At 62.9% G+C, this 19,921-nt stretch overlaps 1 protein-coding gene across 3 annotated transcripts in view; it reads left to right on the top strand.

Moving 5' to 3' along the window:
• RAI1 (retinoic acid induced 1) overlaps positions 1-19,447 on the top strand; it is a 116,644-nt gene extending 97,197 nt beyond the window's left edge. For all 3 annotated transcript variants that reach the window (XM_080682824.1, XM_080682823.1, XM_080682825.1), the window contains 4 exons: positions 6,060-11,568; positions 14,800-14,893; positions 18,813-18,862; positions 19,313-19,447. In XM_080682824.1, coding sequence (XP_080538950.1) covers positions 6,076-11,568; positions 14,800-14,893; positions 18,813-18,862; positions 19,313-19,327 — 5,652 coding nt within the window. In that variant the 5' untranslated portion in view covers positions 6,060-6,075 and the 3' untranslated portion in view covers positions 19,328-19,447. The remainder of the gene's footprint in view (positions 1-6,059; positions 11,569-14,799; positions 14,894-18,812; positions 18,863-19,312) is intronic.
• Positions 19,448-19,921: the final 474 nt, after the last annotated feature.

Here is a 19,921-nt window from a genome sequence, read left to right as displayed (position 1 = left end):
TTACCTGCCGGCTGGAGGGAGAGTGTTCTTTGTTGGATGAATGAGGGGCTGTGGCCACAAATCCCTGTCCCCACCCAGATGTGCTCTGTCCCGCCACCTGGCTGCTCGCTCTGGATATTTCCATAGGGCCAGTATGACACTTTACACATTATTTAACAAATATTTATTGTTATGGGAAATGGAGGTATAGCTGTGAACAAAACAAAAAACCCTGCTCTCACAGAACCTTTGTTATAATGAGGAGAGACCAATGCAGAGCCAGCCAGCTGGCCACGTGGCTTATTGCAAGGAGCTGAGCACTGGAGAAAAGGAGGAGCTGCCAGGTGTGCGTGTCCAGCACTGCTTGGGGAAGGCTGCCTGAGGTGGGGTCAGCACTGGCTCTGTGCGGAACCTGTAGAGGTGTGAGACTGGTATTCCAGCAGAGGAGGCAGCAGGTGCAAAGGCCCTGAGACGCGGAGATGAAAATGCTCGCCCAAGGCCACGGCATCAGTCAGCAGCCAGAGAAGCCATGGGCTTGGTGCTTTGGTGCTTCCACTTCCCAAGGGAAGTCCTGGTCTCTGGGCACATGGGGCGATGAGGACAAGACTGGTGTGAGAGGCTGGGCACTCCTCGCCTCTGCCTCCTCTCCTAACCAGCAGACAGATCCTAGCTCAACCACGTTGTGCAGTAGCCTGCAAGGCTGGACCTGGGAGTGTGGGGAAGGGATCAGAAGAGGGCAGCCTGGGACCCCCTCCGTGGGTCCCCTCGGACCCCTAAGTCAGCCTCTTGATCTTGCTGGCCTGGGGCCCGGAATGGGTGGGGCCCCAGAGCCCCCAACCTTAGTGTCTGCATCCCAGCAGCTGGCCCCACCACCCTCTTAGTCTTTCCCTCATTTTGACAGACAGGGAGAAGTGCTAATGTTCTTTGTTGAATAAAAATCTAAAAACAATTATGTCCACAAGAGCCTGATTAGTCTGAGCTGACAACAGGTGAGTTCTCCCCGACAGCCCCGCCCCCTGTCACCTGAGAGGTCTTGAATGCCAACACAGCTGCTTTTGGAATTTCGTCTTGCTCCTCCTCCAAGCCCCTCCCCCAGCACTTCACAGCAGGGAAGGCCATGTTGGCCAGCTGTCCCTCACCCAGACTGTGGACTCCTCTGGCTTAAGTGGCTCAAGTCTTGGGGCTTGTTGGCCCCACATCCCAGAGAGTCACCATGGTGGGGGCTGGGACACAGCCCTGCGCTATGGGAGCCCTCCAGTCACTGACTCCTGGGAATGGGTGATGGTTTCCTAACTGGATGGGATGCTTCCGAACTAGTGCAGCATCACCCAGCACATGGCGCCCAGGTGAGCATCGAAGGACCAAGAGGGTGTCCTTGGTGGGTTGGACCTGAGGGAGGACCTCATTCAAGGGGCCCCGTAGGTATCTGCTGCCTCCACCTCTGGTCCTTGCAGGAGGTGCCATTGGCAGGCTCCCAGGAGGGCTTCCCAACATCTGTAGAGTCCAGAAGCCTCTACTCTGGTTCAGAGGCCCGCCTCGCCTGGGCTTCTGGAGAGGGGGCTGGGTGGTCTGCCTGCTTCCCCTCCCACTCACTCCAGTGCTTGCCACTCTGTGTCCAGGCCTCGCACCCGCCTCCTGTGCTGGGATCCCTGTGTGTTCTCCCACGGGGGACCACAGCGCGTGAATGAGAAAAGGTGCATGCCAAGTGTGTTGCTCATGAGGGACAGTCTCAGGAGGCCATACTTTGGGGTGGTGGCTGCCTTGTTCTGTGGGATTCCTTCCTCTGCCCCATGCATGGTTCCCTAGCTGGCTCTGGTCCCCACCTTGTCACTAGCCCCTGGTCCATAGACCCTACCTGTCCCAGAGGCCTGTGGGTACTGGGCTGTTTGTCTTGTGGGTCCTTGAAAGTGCCTCTCTTTCCCCAATTCAAGCCAGGCCTTTAGGATTCAAAATAGACCGCACAGGCCAGCAGTCAGCCTGGCAAATGATTTACCATTTTAATGGAGGTCTCTTATTCAGTGTTCATCACCGCCACTAGTGGTCCCTCAGCTCCTCTTTGAGCACCCTGCTCTTCACCCCTCGCTTCCTGGCTTTGGGGACTTTCCCCTTCCTGTTCCCAGGCTTGAATGGATTGGGTTTAAAAATATTTTTCCTGTAGCTACAAATGACGCAGGGGAGCAGAATGGTCCCCCCAGCCTTCTGCCTCCCTCTCTCTCCCTCCCTTTTGCCCTCCCCCCACTCTGTCCTTCTCTCCCTCTTTCCTTTCTCTCTCGGTTTCTCTTTCTGTCTCCCCCTTTTCTGTCTCCCACTATCCCTGTGTCTCAGGAAAACCTTCAGCCAGCCTCCTGGCTGCGCCCCACCTGGGGGCTCAGCAGCTTCGGGGTCTGGAGCGGCTGTGGGCCCAGTGACCTCTCTGAGGCTGCCATGGTGACAGCAGGCAGCCATAACCACTGTTGCCCATAAGTGGACCTCCCTAAGGTGGGTCTGGCTCCTTGAGAAAAAGCGGGCCCTGACCTGGCTGTCGGGCCTGGGTTGCAGAGGGGACCCAGGAACGTGACACCCGGTGCTGCTCCCTGCACACCCTCCTGTCACTCTCCAAGGTGCCTCCTCTAAAATGGAATTTTTTTTTAATTTTTAAAAAATATTTTTATTGATTTCAGAGAGGGAAATGGAGATAGAAACATCAATGATGAGAGAGAATCATTGATTGGCTGCCTCCTGCATGCCCCACACTGGGGATGGAGCCAGCAACCCCCGCATGAACAAACCCTCCCATGGGAATCAAGGTCCACGCTCTATCCACTGGGTCAACCCGGCCAGGGCCAAAATGGGAATGCTTGTGGGGTCCAGGTGAGGGCGCCCACCCTTGCTCTGGGCAGGGCTCAGGCTGCAGGTCACAGAAGGACCTTGGGGGCCGCTCATACGCAGGTCTCTCTTCATCTCACCCCTTTCTGTAAAATGGCAGAGCAGGCAGCATTCATTGAGGCACTCAGCCAGGGGAGCCCCTTCACTCTACAGCACCTTTAGGGGAGGGGCTGGGGTCTTTGCCTGAAGGGACTGCTGAAGCCAGCAGCTGCCAAAGGCCCTTGAGGGCTGAGGACCACTGGCCTTGCCCCATGGGAGGGTCTGTTCATGTCCCAGCTCTCCCCTTGGTGATGGCGTCAGTGGCTAGGGGAGCCATGAGGGGACTCCTGTGGCCTTGGAGGCAAGGGCTCGACCCTGAGCCAGCCTCCAGCGCATGCCCCCTGAGAGGCCTGCTCCCTGCGGTGGCCTGGGAAGACCAGTGTCCGGGAGTTGTCATAGGAGTGCTAAGGTGCCTAGTGCATGCTGACTTCTCCCTCTGCCTTCCTCCTTCAGAGACAAGGCCTGACCTAGTGTCTGGGAGAAGAGGCAGGTGGGGGAGCTGGGCTGGAGCAGGAGACCTAGGAGGATGTGTTAGGGGGTGTGTTCCCCTGACCCCCACCCTGTCTCCCTCCAGCTGAACCCACAGAGGTCAAACCCCCAGTCTACCCTGCTCTGCCCCCCTCCCAAGTTCTGTCAAGGGGGCCTCTTTCTGCCCCCTCCTGGGAAGCAGCCCCCTGTGCCTGCCTCTTTCCTTGTCTTTACCTAGTGTTCTCGAAAAGTAATCCTAATCGTAACGATTAATAACAGAGCCTGTGGCAGCTCTTAAAGATGCAGAGCCCCATTCTCTCCTGGCAGAGCCGGCTGTCTCTGAACAGTGCCTTTGATGCCATGCCTTTGTTCCTGTGTCCCTACCCCGCCCGGCATCTGGAGTTGGAGGTGGGTGTTGGGGTGAGCATTTTCGGCTGTGTTCTCCATCAGGCGCTGGGCTTTCGCATTTTAATTGAACTGTCTTTGCTCAGAGATAGATGCTTTCACCACATCCAGCTGCTGTGTGGATGGGGAACCCGCCTGCAGTACAGCTCGGCTAAATTAAAAGATGCAGTCGCTGGACTGATTAGAGCTGGGGGAGGGGGACACTGGTCAGAGCACTTTCTCTTGGTAAATAATGTTTCTGGGTAATGCATTTTGGAGAATGTGAAAAAAATAAAAGCTGCAGAAATGTTAATGATATCCACAGGACACAGCAGGAAATGAGAGCGACCTGGGACTAATAAAGCTGAAATGGAATCTGTGCAGATATACAGGGCACAGCCTTCAGAGCGGGATCGGCTTTGCGCATCTGGGCTCATAGCAAGGCGTGGGGGTGGGGAGGGCAGCGCTGGGGCTGCAGGGTGGCTTCCACCTGCTGGCTCCGCTGCTGGGGAGGCAGCCAGTGTGCCTGCCCGGAACGGAGGGGCCACCTGGGTGGGTATCCTACAGCGGTTGGGTCAGGAGGTCCAGGGCTGCCCACCTGTCGGGAGCCTCCAGCCAGAACCAAACTCTGCCCCTCGCTCCTCAGGTTGGCCTGTGGCGGCAGGCACCGCCTGTGATGTTTGATCCACGCACCAGAGATGGGAGTGCAGTGGCAGAAGGGCAGGCACGTCTCGCATTGTTGGGTGCCTGAGATAAATCAGGGAGGCCAGAAGGCGTCTGGCTTTGCCAGGCCTGGTGGGCAGGAGCTAGCCACGGGACACGGATCCCCTCTGCAGCCAGGGTCTCCAGCGCTGAGCCAGCACCAGCTGCCGGCGAGGGCCAGGGAGACGGACTCCAGGGGTGCCTGGCTGCCCTGGGCTCGCCCTGGTCAGCCCCCAGCAGTGAGTGAGGACTGTGTCTAGGTTAGGGTCCTGAAGAAGAGGAGGGGTGAGCAGGGCCTCTTGGGGCAGCCCCTCCCACTCACTCCACATCTTTCCCCTCCTCCCACCCACATGTCTCTTCCCTGTGCTTCTGGACTTCCTTCTGGTCTCTCCTGTAGCCCTGGAACCCTGTCGCCCACGCAGGCCACCCCTCTTTCAGTGGAGACCTAGGATGTGCAGGCCAAGCTGAGTCAGGGTCTTCCTGTCCCTTTCCCCCGCCTCCAAACCCCAACCCTTGATCCTTGCTCCTCCCTCTGTGGAGGTCCTTCCGGGGTGACCAAGCCCCCAGTCAGATGGGAGACCTGTACCTGGACTCTGAAGGCTGGTCTGTTTTGTGAATCCAGTTCCTCTGCCCAGGACCCTCACCCCAGGGTCATTTCCCGACCCGGAATCCTGCTTTGGGATAGGCTAGACCCCACCAGAGCCCCAGCCCCTAAAATCACAAACAGATGGGCTCTTGGCTTGGTGTGACCTGGCACTGACCCTGTGGAGGCCAAAGGGGCCTGTCAGGAGGGCCTGGGCTGCTTCGTGCACGCGCGTGCGCGCACACACACACACACACACACACACACACACGAGGAACTTTGATTCTGTCCCCATTAGCATGCACTCCCTCACTCTGGGCCATGCAATCTGTTTCCCCACATATCACATCAAAAACAGGAGGCAGTGCCCTGTCCTGCATTCCTGGGAGTCAGGGAAGGGGGACAGTGGCTCAGAGGCCCCTAATGGATGTCGGCTAGAAGGACAGCAGGTTCCGGATGGCGTGGCAACGATGGGGCGGTGTGTGTGCACGCGTGTGTGGCAGCTGTTGTGAGCAGCTTCTCAGGCAGGGCAGCCTTCCTGTTCCCGGCTCAGCCAGGTCTGCTGACCCGCAAGGCTGAGGCTGGACTCCAGGACCCAGTGGCCCCGGGGCAGGGGTGTGGGAGTTGCTGTGCGGAATGATTTCCAGCTCATGAAAGGGATGCCTGAAAGAATGGGGAGCCCCCCCGGGGGGGCATCTCTGAGGTGACCTGGAGAGTTGAGCAGCTGGGTTTGCACCTCCCTCCCTCTCCTCCTTGGAGGGCAGCCACTTGGCCTGGCTCAGCCGCAGGTGATGGGGTGGGAATGGCAGAGCCCCTCCCTGCACCGAGCCGATGTGTGTGCAGCTGTGGGGGGGGGGGGGCGGGGCGCAGGCAAGGGGGCTTTCGGAGCTGGGAGAGAGGGCAGGCTGGCTGAGGGGGGCAGGCAGGTCTTCTGCGGTGAAAGGAAATGGCCCATCTGAATCGCTCCCCCCCCCCCCCCCGCCCCTTCCATGCCCGCCTTCCCTCCCCACCCCGCTCCCGGCCCCTTCTCTTTTCGCAGATAACCAGCACAAGTCATGCAGTCTTTCCGAGAAAGGTGCGGTTTCCATGGCAAACAGCAGAGCTACCAGCAGACCTCACAGGAGACACCGCGCCTGGAGGACTACAGGCCTCCGAGCCAGGCCGGGCTGAGCTGTGACCGGCAGAGGCTGCTAGCCAAGGACTATTACAGCCCGCAGCCATACCCGGGCTATGAGGGCGGAGCTGGTGCAGCTGCCGGCGCTGCCCGTGGAGGCAAGGGCCTGCCAGCGCAGCAGGTCCTGCAGGGGAGGCCTGCCCTCTCTGGCTATGGCATCCAGGACAGCAGCCCGTACCCGGGCCGCTATGGAGGCGAGGAAAGGCTGCAGGCCTGGGGGGCCCCCCAGCCGCCAGCCCCCCAGCCGCAGCCCCTGTCAGGTGGGGTGGGCAAATATGATGAGAACTTGATGAAAAAGACAGCGGTGCCTCCAGGCAGGCCGTACCCGGAGCAGGGCGCCCAGCTGCCCTTCCGGACTCACGCCTTGCATGCACAGCCCCAGCCGCCACAGCCCCAGCTGCCCCTGGCCTACCCCAAGCTCCAGAGGCAGAAACTGCAGAACGACATTGCCTCGCCACTGCCCTTCCCCCAGGGCAGCCACTTCGCCCAGCAGTCGCCCTCCTTCCCCACCTCCTCCACCTACTCTCCTGCCGGCCAGGGCAGCGGGCAGGGGACCCACTCCTATAAGAGCTGTACAGTGCCGCCTGCCCAGCCCCACGATCGGCCGCTGGCTGCCAGCACCAGCCTGGCCCCGGGGCAGGGAACCCAGAACCTGCACGCCTATCAGCCCGGCCGCCTCAGCTACAACCAGCAGAAGCCACCGCCACAGCAAGCCCTTCAGAGCCGACACCACGCTCAGGAAACCCTCCATTACCAAAACCTTGCCAAGTACCAACACTATGGGCAGCAAGGTCCGGGCTACTGCCAGCCAGAGGCAGCCCTCAGGACCCCGGAGCAGTACTACCAGACCTTCAGCCCCAGTGCCAGCCACTCGCCCGCACGCTCAATGGGCCGCTCACCCTCCTACAGCTCTACCCCGTCACCGCTGATGCCAAACCTTGAGAACTTCCCCTATAACCAGCAGCCGCTCAGCACCGGGACCTTTCCCGCAGGCGTTGCCGACCACAGCCACTTCATGCCCCTGCTCAACCCCTCCCCAACGGACGCCACCAGCTCCGTGGACACACAGGCCAGCAACTGCAAACCGCTGCAGAAGGACAAGCTCCCCGAGAGCCTGCTGTCGGACCTCAGCCTGCAAAGCCTCACGGCCCTGACATCGCAGGTGGCCAGCATCTCCAGCACCGTCCAGCAGCTGCTGCTCTCCAGGGCCGCGCCGCACAGGAAGGCCGCCAAGAGCCTGGCGTCCCGGATGCCGGAGCAGCACCGGAGCCAGCACTGCAGCCCCGAAGGCAGCGGCTACTCGGCCGAGCAGGTGGGCACGCCGCTGTCGGAGCCACCGAGCAGCACGCCACAGTCCAGCCATGCGGAGCCGCCCGAGGCCGACTATCTGAGCGGCTCTGAGGACCCGCTGGAGCGTGGCTTCCTGTACTGTGGCCAGGCCCGCAGCAGCCCCGCCAGGGTGAGCAGCAACGCCAAGGCCAAACCCGAGTCCGTGTCCACCTGCTCCGTGACCTCACCTGACGACATGTCCACGAAGTCGGATGACTCCTTCCACAGCCTGCACAGCAGCTTGCCGCTCGATAGCTTCTCCAAGTTCGTGGCGGGCGAGCAGGACTGCCCGCGGCTGCTGCTCAGCGCCCTGGCCCAGGAGGACCTGGCCTCCGAGATCCTGGGGCTGCAGGAGGCCATCGGCGAGAAGGCCGACAAGGCGTGGGCCCCGCTGCCCGGCCTCACCAAGGATGCCAACAAGCCCTTCTCGCTGGAGAGCCACGGCGCCTGCCTGGATTCCATGGCCAAGAGCGCGTGGCCACGGCCAGGGGAGCCTGAGCCCGTGCCCGAGGCCTTACAGCTGGACAAGGGTGGCAACACCAAGGACTTCAGCCCAGGGCTGTTTGATGACCCTTCTGTGGGTGTTGTCACCCCGGACCCCAAGAAGACAACTGGCCCCCTCTCCTTTGGCCCCGGGCCCAGCCTCGGGGCTGCCACCTCAGACCCCACAGCAGCTTTTGACTGCTTCCCTGATACAGCCGCCACCGGCTCAGCGGACAGTGCCAACCCCTTCTCCTGGCCCGAGGAGAACCTGGGGGATGCTTGTCCCCGGTGGGGGCTGCACCCCAGCGAGCTCCCCAAGGCTCTGGAGCAGGGTGGGAAGGCCTTGGATGGCGTCGGCAAGGAGAATGCCCACGAGGCCTCAGCCTGCCTGGGCTTCCGGGAGGAGGAGCCCAGAGAGAAGGCCACAGTGCCCCAGGACTCCAAGCAGGAGGAGGCCGGAGGGGTGAAGGAGGAGGCGGGCGGGCTACTGCAGTGCCCGGAGGTAGGCAAAGCCGACGCGTGGCTGGAGGACAGCCGGCACTGCTGCGCGGCCACAGACTTCGGGGACCTGCCGCTGCTGCCGGCCCCTGGCAGGAAGGAGGACCTGGAGGCTGAGGAGGAGTACTCATCCCTGTGTGAGCTCCTGGGCAGCCCCGGGCAGAGGCCCAGCGTGCAGGACCCACTGTCGCCGAAGGCTCCGCTGATGTGCACCAAAGAGGAAGTGGAGGAGGTGCTAGACCCCAAGGCCAGCTGGGGCTCCCCATGCCACCTCTCCGGAGAGTCTGTCCTCTTGCTGGGTCCCACCGTGGGCGCTGAGTCGAAGGTCCAGAGCTGGTTTGAATCCTCCTTGTCCCACATGAAGCCTGGGGAAGAAGGGCCCAATGTGGCGTTGACTCGGGGGGATCCTGCCACTCTGGCCCCTGAGACCTCCTTGGTCCAGAAGCCAAACAAGCCTGCTGTCCCCGAGGCACCCATTGCTAAGAGAGAGCCCGTGCCACGGGGCAAAAGCTTGCGGAGCCGGCGGGTGCATCGGGGGCTCCCCGAGGCCGAGGACTCTCCATGCAGGGCGCCAGTTCTGCCCAAAGACTTCCTGCTTCCAGAATCCTGCACAGGGCCCCCCCAGGGACAGATGGAAGGGGCAGGGGCCCCAGGCCGGGGGGCCTCGGAAGGGCTCCCCAGGATGTGCACCCGCTCCTTCACAGCCCTGAGTGAGCCCCGCACACCTGGACCTCCAGGACTGATCACCACCCCTGCCCCACCAGACAAACTGGGGGGCAAACAGCGAGCTGCCTTCAAGTCTGGCAAACGGGTAGGGAAGCCCTCCCCCAAGGCAGCGTCCAGCCCCAGTAACCCGGCTGCCCTGCCAGTAGCCTCCGACAGCAGCCCCCTGGGCTCCAAGACCAAGGAGACAGACTCTCCCAGCACGCCTGGCAGAGACCAGCGCTCCATGATCCTGCGGTCCCGCAGCAAGACCCAGGAGGTCTTCCCCTGCAAGCGGCGGCCCTCAGAGAGCCGGGTCCCCAGCTGCCGTGCCACCAAGAGGCTCCTTACCAACAGCCACCTGTCTGCCACATTCAAGGTCTCTGGCAACTCCCAGAAAGAGGGCCGGGCCAGCCAGCGGGCGAGGGCCCCCAAGCCCAGTGCAGGTGGCAAGCTCTCTGATCGGCCCCTCCACACACTCAAAAGGAAGTCGGCCTTCATGGCACCAGTCCCCAACAAGAGGCGGAACCTGGCCTTACGGAGCAGCAGCGGTGATGCTGGTGGCGGCCGGGGGGACATGGAGGAACAGGCTGAGGGCTCCCCCACCCTCTTCAAAAGGATGTCTTCTCCCAAGAAAGCCAAGCCCGCCAAGGGCACTGGCGAGCTCACTCCGAAGCCCCCGCCTCCGGAGGCCCCTGACACTTGTCCGGAGCTGGCCTCGCGGGCGGCCTGCCAGGGGACTGTGAAGACCAAGGTGCTGCCGCCCCGGAAGGGCCGGGGCCTGAAGCTGGAGGCCATTGTGCAGAAGATCACCTCGCCCAGCCTGAAAAGGTCGGCGTGCAGAGCGCCAGGGGCCGCCCCCGGCAGCCCCCTGAGCCCACCCCTCCCTGAGAAGGACCCTGGGCTCAGAGGTGCCAGGGGCAGCCCGGGGGGGGCAGGAGGTCTCCTGAGTGTGGGCGCCGGGCAGAAGCTCCTGGCAGCTTCAGGGGCTGACCCGTTTTGCAGAAATCAAGCCAACAGATCCTTAAAAGGCAAACTCATAAATAGTAAAAAACTGTCCTCGATGGACTGTTTCAAAACTGAGGACTTCATGTCCCCAGAGGCCCTGCCCCTTAGGAGGACTGTCCTGGCGCCGAGGAAAAGAAGCAGGAAAGGCAGGGCTGGAGCCCTGGGACTCCCCAAAGGCCCCCCAGAGAAGCAGCCCCACGCAGGCCCTGCTCTGCTCTTGACTCCCCGAGACAGGGCCAGCAGCATGCAGGGTGGCAGTGAGGACAGCCCCGGTGGAGGAAGCAAGAAGCCAAAGGTGGAGGAGCTGGGCCTGGTCCCCCAGCCCCCTGAGAGCAGGTCCTGCCAGCCCCAGATGAGGGCGCAGAAGCAGCTGGGCCACGCCAACTGCAGCAACTATTCCAAGCGAAAGCGCCTCACTCGGGGCCGCGCCAAGAATACCAGCTCCTCACCCTGTAAGGGGCGTGCCAAGCGGCGGCGGCAGCAGCAGGTGCTGCCCCTGGATCCTGCAGAGCCTGAAATCCGCCTCAAGTACATTTCCTCATGCAAGCGGCTGCGGGCAGACAGCCGCACCCCGGCCTTCTCGCCTTTCGTGCGGGTTGAGAAGCGAGATGCGTTCACCACTGTATGCACAGTTGTCAACTCCCCTGGGGAGGAGCCCAAACCCCACAGGAAACCTTCCTCTGCCTCCTCGTCCTCGTCCTCGTCCTCCCTGGACGCAGCTGGGGCCTCCCTGGCCACGCTCCCGGGAGGCTCTGTCCTACAGCCCCGGCCCTCTCTGCCTCTCTCCTCCACCATGTGTCTGGGGCCTGTGGTCTCCAAGGCCCTGAGTACCTCTTGCCTTGTTTGCTGCCTCTGCCAAAACCCGGCCAACTTCAAGGACCTTGGGGACCTCTGTGGGCCCTACTACCCCGAACACTGCCTCCCCAAAAAGAAGCCAAAACTCAAGGAGAAGGTGCGGCTGGAGGGCGCCTGTGAGGAGGCCTCTCTGCCCCTCGAGAGAACACTCAAGGGCCTTGAGTGTGCAGCCGCCGCCGCTGCCAGCAAACCCCCCAGGCCCGATGGCTCTGCTGACCCGGCCAAGCAGGGTTCTCTGCGCACCAGTGCCCGGGGCCTGTCCCGGAGGCTGCAGAGCTGCTACTGCTGTGACGGGCGAGGGGATGGCAGTGAGGAGGTGGCCCCGGTTGCTGACAAGACCCGCAAGCATGAGTGCAGCAAGGAGGCCCCAGCGGAGCCTGGCGGGGACACCCAGGAGCACTGGGTGCACGAGGCCTGCGCTGTGTGGACGGGTGGGGTCTACCTGGTGGCCGGGAAGCTCTTTGGGCTGCAGGAGGCCATGAAGGTGGCCTTGGACATGGTAAGAGGCCAGCCCAGCCGGGGTGGGGTGCTCAGGTCCCACAGGACAGGCAGTCAGGGAGCCCCTGCCTCTCCAGCACAACGATTTGGGCCAAACAGCACATGACCAAGTATTCAGAGGAGCCGGGCAGTTGGAGCACCCAGGCTGAGGCCGAGCACTGCCCCACCTTGTCCCAGGCTTGCCACTGCAGCCCCTCGCTGCCTTCCTGCCCAGTGCCCTCTGCACACTCACCTGGCATCTCCCAGCTCTGGGCCCGGCTGGCCTCACCTGCTCATGGAGTCAGCCGAGATGCTGAGACCCAGAGGATGGGGCGCCTCCCAGAATTGAATGTCAGGGTGCCCACAGAGCAGGCTCCCCTGGCTCCAGCACCTCAGGCAGAGGGTGGTGACTTGGGGACAAGCCCCTTAGACAACATGAGATGGGGTGTGTCCCTCTGCGGGCCCCCAGGCAGGTCCAGGGATCTCATAAACGGTACTCAGAGCCCCTTGGCTAACATCTTGGTTCTGGTCCCATCACTGCCCCTCGACGTCACCTGGCTGTGCCCAGCCTCTCCAGGGTAGGAGGGTGAAGTGAGTCAGTGGCGGTGAAGGTTATATAAGCCACGCCCGGCCTGTCGGAATGCCCTTGACGTTCCTGGGCTAGAACTAGGGGCAGCAGCGGGAGCCTTGTCCCCTCAGGGTGATGCCCGCTTGGGGTGCCTGGGGCTGCTTACACTCCCCTCCGAGGGCTGCAGAGGGCACGAGAGACCTGGCAGCGGTCAGCAGAAGGCACCTGCGCCAGAGCCTGGGGGTCAGCATTCTCTCCCTGAGGCCGAGCTCCTGCCGCACTGGGCCCTCGCCTCACCTCCTCGGCCTATCTCCATGTGGCCTGCCCCTCACTGCCTGCTCACCTGCTACTTGCCACCCCCCCTTGTGCCCACCACTGGCTGTGGGCCCACGGCTGCCGCTGCTGCCCATGCTTCCTGTGCCTGGGTACCCCCTGTGTGGGGACACAGGCAGCTGCGCGCCCAGAGGTCCTGCCACTGGCCTCCATCCTCACGGAGGACACCTGGCCCCCAGGATACCCACCGCTCCCTTCTCGGCTGTGGACAGCGGCCAGCCCTGGCACCCCCTCCCCTCCTCACGCATTACTTCCTCCTCCTGCTGTCTGGGCATCAGCTCCTCCCAGCGTCCTGAAGTAGGCCCAGGCCTCCTGGTGTTGAAAAGAATACCAGCCTCAGGCCCCAGCCCTGCCCGCGCTCCCGCCCTGCACCCCCCACCACACTTCCCTGCCCCTGGGAGCCGGGCCTGGGCTGGCTGGGGAGGGCAACTGGTTGAAGCAGCGCCCTGTGGGAGACAGGCTGTACCCCAGGAGACCTGCAGAGATAGGCAGGGTCCAGGGCCCCCCTCAGCCCCCAGCCCAGGCCTCCTCCCAGCAGGTTGCCGGCGGTCCCCAGCTCTGCGGAGGGTGCCTGCAACCCCATGCATGCCACTGCCTTCTGAGAGCCTCGGTGCCCAGGCAGCCGGCAGGCAGGTCAGCGTTGGCCTCGCTTCTCTGGAGGAACAGAGCTGTGGGCCCCAGGAACACCCTTCGTCTCTGTCCCCTCCTAGGAGACACATGACCTCCTGCCCAAGCCCTGCCACGCCACCTCCTGGGACCTGCTCCCGGTTTACACAGCCCAGCCTTGCTCAGAACTGTGGTCTGTCTCTTCTCCGAGGCCTGGCCGCAGAGCAGAGGGTGCAGTCCGCTGAGCCCAGCCGGGTGAGGAGGCAGCTGGGCCCTCAGCCCTCCAGCCTGGGCTCCTGCGGTCATGACTATTATATGAGGGACCTCGGCCCTCCAGCCTGGGCTCCACACCCCGCTTAGCGGGTCAGAGGCCCGCGCCTGTCCCTCCTTGCTCAGCATCTAATGCATCTGCCCCAGGCCTGCTGGACGGCCCGCTGAGGAGCCCCAGCATTACCCTTTGCCCATCCCAGCACCCAAGGGCTCCTTGTGGGCTGGACATGGGCCTAGTCTGGGACCTCCACTCCTGCTTCCTCTCACCTTTTGGGATAGGAATTGGCGTGGGGGGCCGCCCTGAGCAGAAGGAAACTGCCTGGCAGAGGCCCGTGTGAAGCAGCCAGCCTCCACCCTGCAGCCCCTGCTCCCACTTGGCACAGAGGGCACCTTCCCCGCTGGGTCTCCTCCCACCTCCCAGCAGCTGGGCTGGGTCCCCTTCACCCACCCCAGCATTACAGCCTTACGGGTGGTCTTTATCAGCCCAGCTATTCATTAGCTGTGTACCCTCAGGCAAGTTGCTTAGCCTCTCTGAGCTCATTGGTAACCGGGGTGAGGTGGCTTCCGAGCGCACCTGGAGTGCACATCATAAGCTGTAGCTCTCTGTGTCAGCAGCTGAGCGACTGGGCACAGGCCTCCACCCTCTGCCTCTCTCCTGAATGCCCCTCCCCCACCCCTACAGCCTGTGGTCTAGACAGTCTGCATGGTTTGGGGCCTGACTTGTCCCTCCCCAGACCCCAGATTTTACTTCACTTCCAAGGGCCCTCCTGGCCTGGCCGTCCTGTCCCGGCCACATTTCCCCCGGCAGTAGTGTGGGCATGGGCAGCCCAGCTCAGCAGACCATAGTTTTGAGACCCACCGTGGGCCAGCCCCTCAGGATTGGTTGTCTCCTCCCTGGTCCCAGGGAGGGCCAAGGCTCATCCTCGGTGGCCTGACTCCCAGCCCAGTGCTGGTCGCTGCCAGCGAGGGAGGAAGCGATGCATATGCCTCACCGCCTGAGAGCGTCGCTTTCGTTGCAATGTGTGGTCCGTGCCGCCACACGCCTCCCGCGCTGCTCCGTATGCAGGAGGCCCACCCGCTGGCGGCACGGCCACATCGCCACTGGCACAGGAGCTCTTGCCTTCTGCCGGGCACACGGTCCCTCATGTAATAGTCATGACCGTCCCGTGAGGGAGGCACCGTCTTGCGTAGCGCAGGCTGAGTGAGTGGCTCGGCGAGGCCACGCAGTGCAGGTGTGTGATGCCCAGGTCACGTGTTTACCCACAAGTAGTCATTCCTGCCTGTCCCGGAAAGGGTCCCCCACCGAGGCAGCAGCCAGGGCCGCCACGGAATCACCCCGTGGGCATTCGCACCCCATTCTGAGCCTCCTTCCAGCTAATTTTCAGGGGCCATTTCATGGGCAGGAGGCAGGAACCACGTCTGTAAGGCCGCCTGCCCAGCCCCTCGGGGCACTCACATCTCCTCTTTCCTCACCAGACTTGTTCCAGCTGCCAAGAAGCCGGGGCCACCATCGGCTGCTGCCACAAAGGATGCGTGCACACCTACCACTACCCGTGTGCCAGTGATGCAGGTGAGAGCCCTCGGGCACCCTGGGCACAGCTCCTTGACCCCAGCCGCTTGGCTTCCCTCTGTTCCTGCTCCGGCAGTCCTTTCTCTCTTCATCCCTTTCTTATCAGAACCTGTGTCAGGCAGCACTAGGGACGTGGAGCTGAGACGGTCCCAGCCACAGCTTGAGGAGTGCTCAGAGGTATAAAGTACAAGATGGAGAGCTTTTTGAAAAGCCACCATTGCCAAGGGGTGGGGTGGATGTCAGATCTCAGAGCGGAAGTTGTACTGGGGCTGGGGCTTTGAAAGCTGAATAGAAGCTCACTGGGTGGAGGAAAAGGGAAAGGACACACTTCAATAACAAAAACCGAATGGGATGGGAAACGAGGTTCAAAACAGTGTCTACAGAACAGCCAGAAAGGTCCGACCACAACCCCGAGACAGGCCTTCTTTCATGTAAGGAAGGCACTGCCGTGGTGGAGTGTCAGTCACGGATGAGGCAATATTCTAAGGGGGCTTGGAGGCAGCGTCAGCCTGGATTCCAGCCCTGGTGGCGAGGCCACTGGCGTCTCTGTACTCAGTTTCCCGTGTATAAACTGAAGGTTCGTGCAACCCTTCTTTCCTGAGCTGCTCGGAGCTTAGACAAGGAACTCTGCCCAGCAAGTGCAGCCTCACTCCTGTTTTGGAGCCAGCACCCATGACCCCTGACCTCATCCCCCTGCTCTCTATAGCCTTCCTTCTCTGGCCTGGAAGGGGGTGAAGCTATCATGACCCCACCGTGGAGCACCCTCCTACCACCTGGGACCATTGCCCCTCCTCCCCCTGGATGCCTGCTGCTCCGGCTCTGCGCTGGGGAGCGCCCCCCCCCCCTCTCGGGGGAGCACACATAGAGGGCCGTGGGGTGAGCACCCTCAGGGAGGGAGGGAGCTGGAGCGGGGACGTGGGCTTGCTGGCTCTAACCTTCCACTCAGCACTGAGCCAGATTTTAACGTGGACTCTGCCGCTTCCCCAGCACATGGCCTACTTCACAGTCAGAGCTGCCACACGTTGCATTCCACTCTCTGAATCGGGAGCACCCACTCTGTGCCGGGCCCGTCAGCCCTCACATCTTCACACATGCTGCCTCGCCCATGGCCACACAGCGCGGCACAGACAGACCTGGCATGGCTCCCTGGGTCTCCGCACCTCATACTCTTTCTCCTCCCAGCACGGTCCAGCCCCTCGCAGCTCACATTTGAGAGGGACAGACAGGCAACTGCGGTCCTTGTCCAAAATTACGGAGACTAGACAGGAAGGAGAGAGTGTGTGCTGTGGGAGATCCATTCTTTCTGAGCCGGGAGGAGGGGGAGGGGGGAGGGAGGGAGGGGGGAATCCAGGAGGACTTCCAAAAGGAGGCAGCGTGTGAGCCTTGCTTGGAAAGGAGGTGGGCACAGCTGGTGAATGTGGGATGTCTGTGCCAGCAATGGAATTTGTTTCAAATGAAGTCTTCAAGGAGCTCAGTAAAGGAGGGCTCTCTGTGCAGCCCAAAGGTGCGACCTGAAGGGGCTGAGGCTGGGAAGACGAGACACTGGCAGGATAGAGAGCTGACAGGCACTCAGTCACCTGGGCACCTGGGCAGGGGAGGAGGGTTGCCGGGTCCAGTAGAACCTGCATCCCAGAGACTCGGGACAGAGCCCACACCTGGGTGTGGGAAGGGAGAGGTGGTGGGGCCCGATGGCCACCCTCCCGGGGCGGGCAGGGCTGAGGCGGGTGCCATAGTGCATTAGGCACTGCTGCCAACGTCCTTGCTCAGACACCAGCCCTCCTCTTTCTCAGGAGGGCACGGGCCCCTGGCAGGCTGTGCTGAGCTCACAGGGGCCACGGTCCGCACTGGACCAGCTCAGGCAGGACGCCCTCAGGCCCCGCCGGGCGCTCCTCCCACTCATGTGGCCTCTGCCCTCCTGCGGCCTCTGCCTGGGACCGCATCACTGCAGCCTGCAGCCAGAGCAGGCCACGTGCAGCCTGGCCCAGGGCAGGGTCACGCCTCTCCTCCCCGGTGGGGGAGCTGCAGAGCCTCCCGGCACAGGCCGGGTACAGGCAGGGGCAGAGCCATCCCCACATGCAGGTGGCATTGGAGGGTCTGCAGACATGCATGGGGAGCTGCCAGGCTGGAGGGGGATGGGGCACAGAGGAGGAGGGGGAGCCCTGGGCACCCCAGAAACAGCAGCCAGAGCCAGCAGGTGAGGGCTTCAGCCACAGGGAGGTTGCCCTTGGGCCATGGCAGCTCAGCTGGCAAGGAGCTGGGAGGAGGGGACTGGCCAGGGAGCTGGGCAGCCTTTGTCAGCACCTGACACCTGCCCGACCCCAGGTCTGCCAAGTGGGGGTACATGGGGCTCTCCAGGTGTCTGGGTCAGGCTCAGACCACAGGCCACCAGGGCTGCCCGCTCACTGCCCTGCCCGATTGGGTCTCCTTAAGGACCACCACGTTGGGGCTAAGCCATGACCCCAAGGACTGGCAGGGACGGGACCACCACGCTGCCTTTCCACACTCAGGCCAGGGCCACCTTGCCAGCTAGGTCGCAGGTTCCCCTGGCGCAGACACTGAGCGGGCCCAGGGACGGGGCTCGAGCTCTGGAGGGCTGCTGAGCAAGCTGGTTGTGGAAGGACAACCTCCTCCCCTTGGCTTCTGGCAACTCAAGCTTGGACTGTAGGGCCTTCAGCAGGTGGTCTGTGGAGTGGGGGGCCCTTTGTGTGCTGTTGGTGAGCCTGGGGTTTAGCCCAAAGCCCTTTGGAAAGTGTGATTCAGCCCCAGCCCTGGTCTGGCTTGCCTGAGCTCGGGAGACACGGGACCCACTTCCAGTTGCTGGTCCTGCTGTGCAGAAACCCGTGGCAGTTTTCAGAACGTGGGGCCCCCCGGCTTCTTGGGGGAGGGCGTGGAAAAAGAAGAGGCAGCCTCAGAGAGGCCTGCAGACCTGCCCCACCGCCCCCTCTGCCTACGAGCCACCACGCTGTCATGGTGCCACAGCCCAGAGCCACTGCCCAGAGCCACCACCATTGGCCACGTTGGCAGGAGGACTCCCTGTGGCCAGCTTGGGCTGGCTGGCTGTGGGTTTAGGGTTTATTCTGAACAATGTCGGGTGGGGCAGGGGAGGGAGCCCAGGACTAGGCTCACCAGGGTGGGGGGCGGGGAGGGTCCAGGGAAAAGCCAGGGTCTTCCCAGGGGCAGCAGGGGAGGTTGGGGACAGCAGCACAGCCCTGGCCCGAGGGCATCAAGGACTGGCCATGCTCAGCCACCTCTCTGCTCCCCCAGGGTGGGCAGTGCCCTGGCACTCAGATGCCTGCGGGCATGTGCTCAGCCCCACACCAGGCCTGCCTCCCCTCCAGGCCCCGCAGGAGCAAGTCCACACCCACACCTGGCGGCAGGTGCACACGCCTCCTCATCACCCACGTGGACACAGTGGGTGCCCTAGTGCCCTGTTAGTGCTATAGAGACCAAGGCTCAGAGGAGGAGCCAATGCTCAAATCCAGACCCGGGATGGCACCCCCCAGTCCCTTAACATTCATTCAGTGAGCATCGCTGGGCGTCAGAGCCTCTTCTAGGGCGCCCCCCGCCCCCCGCCCCACTCCGCCACTGCCCCAGAGGGTGAAGCCGGTGCTGAGCCTGCCCTTCCAATGAGGCAGGTCCCGGTGCCGCGGGAGCAGGGAGAGCCAGGGTGGGGCCTGCTACATCCAGGGAGTCGGGAAGGCCTCCGGAACAAGCGGTGGCAGGTGAGGAGCCAGGTAAGAGGCCGGCAAGGCCAGCAGCCAGGCTGGAGGGCAGAGGGGCAGAAGCCCAGCAGTGAGACGGCCTTTGGAGGACTTCACATGGAAGTCTGACTCCCTCCCTCTCTGCAAAGAACCCCTGTGGCCTGGGGCTTGGGGGTACCAGCGGCTGCTGTAACCACACACACTTCTCTTGGTCACAGGTTGCACGTTCATGGAAGATAACTTTTCTCTGAAATGCCCCAAGCATAAGGTAGGTGACACAGACCTTCCCGGAGGGGCCTGGGCTAGGGAGGGCCCTCCCTTCCCTCCATGCCCTCCATGCCCTTCCACACCCTTCAGACCGATGGAGGGAGTTCTTGCCCCACCCCCAGATGCCAACCCCACCTGCCCACTGCTGCCCCAGCCGCTGGCCTGGGCAGGTCGGCACTTGCTGCCCATAAAGATGCTTTGCAAAGCTTGCAGGTCCTGAGGGAGGGGCCACCCGGGCAGGAGACCAGGGAGGACAGGCAGGGGCACGGGACTGTGGATAGGGCAGGGTGAGGGCTGGGAGGAAGGAAGAGCCTGGCATGGGGCCAGCTGCCTCCAGGAGAGACCCAGCCCCACCCTCAGGGAGCCTCTGGGGCCTCGGGTCTAGGGGTGCGGGCTGCGCACAGGTCCGGGCGTCAGTAACGGGCGTTGGGCGTGTACTCTTCTCCTGCAGAGGCTTCCATTGTAACCCACCCAACACTGGGAAAGCGGCGAGCCTGCCTCCGCGCCTGTGAAGGAGGGGCCCTCTGTACAGCCGGCCCTGAGACCTCCCAGGGCCATCCTGACCTGATGGGGTCTTGGATCTGCCTGCCTAGGGCTGAACCAACAGGTCCCTGGTTGGGAAGAAAACCTTCTGGAGCCGCCTGCTCCCTGATGGACGACAGCATTCCTCCCCACGCCCAGGCCAGGCTTGGGAAGGGGCCCTGGTCCCAGTAGCGGTGGGCGCCGCCTTTAGCCTGGAAGCACGCCGCCCCACTGGGAGTTCCGTCAAGGCGGCACACCTCACACGCAGTGCTGCCGCACAGCTGCGCCCTGGAGCTGGGGCAGAGGGGCATGGAGGTGACAGGGCGGCTCCTAGGAGTGGGGGGTGGGGGCGGGGCTGGAGAGGACTAGGCCTGCAGGGGGTGGGCCAGAGGCTTTGGAACAAACCATCCAGGATGTGCCCGAGTGCCCTTCCTACCCAGCATTTGCCAAAACCTTCTTGTAGTTTGAGCAGAGCCAGGGATGCCCAAGGGATGCAGGTTCCCGGGTATAAGCTGGGCTGGGGTCACCCCTTTTGCTT

Source organism: Plecotus auritus (assembly GCF_963455305.1).
Source record: "Plecotus auritus genome assembly, chromosome: 7".
Taxonomy (NCBI): Eukaryota; Metazoa; Chordata; class Mammalia; order Chiroptera; family Vespertilionidae; genus Plecotus; species Plecotus auritus.
The sequence above is the reverse complement of the archived record's forward strand: the minus strand, read 5'-3'. Positions and strand labels throughout refer to the sequence as shown.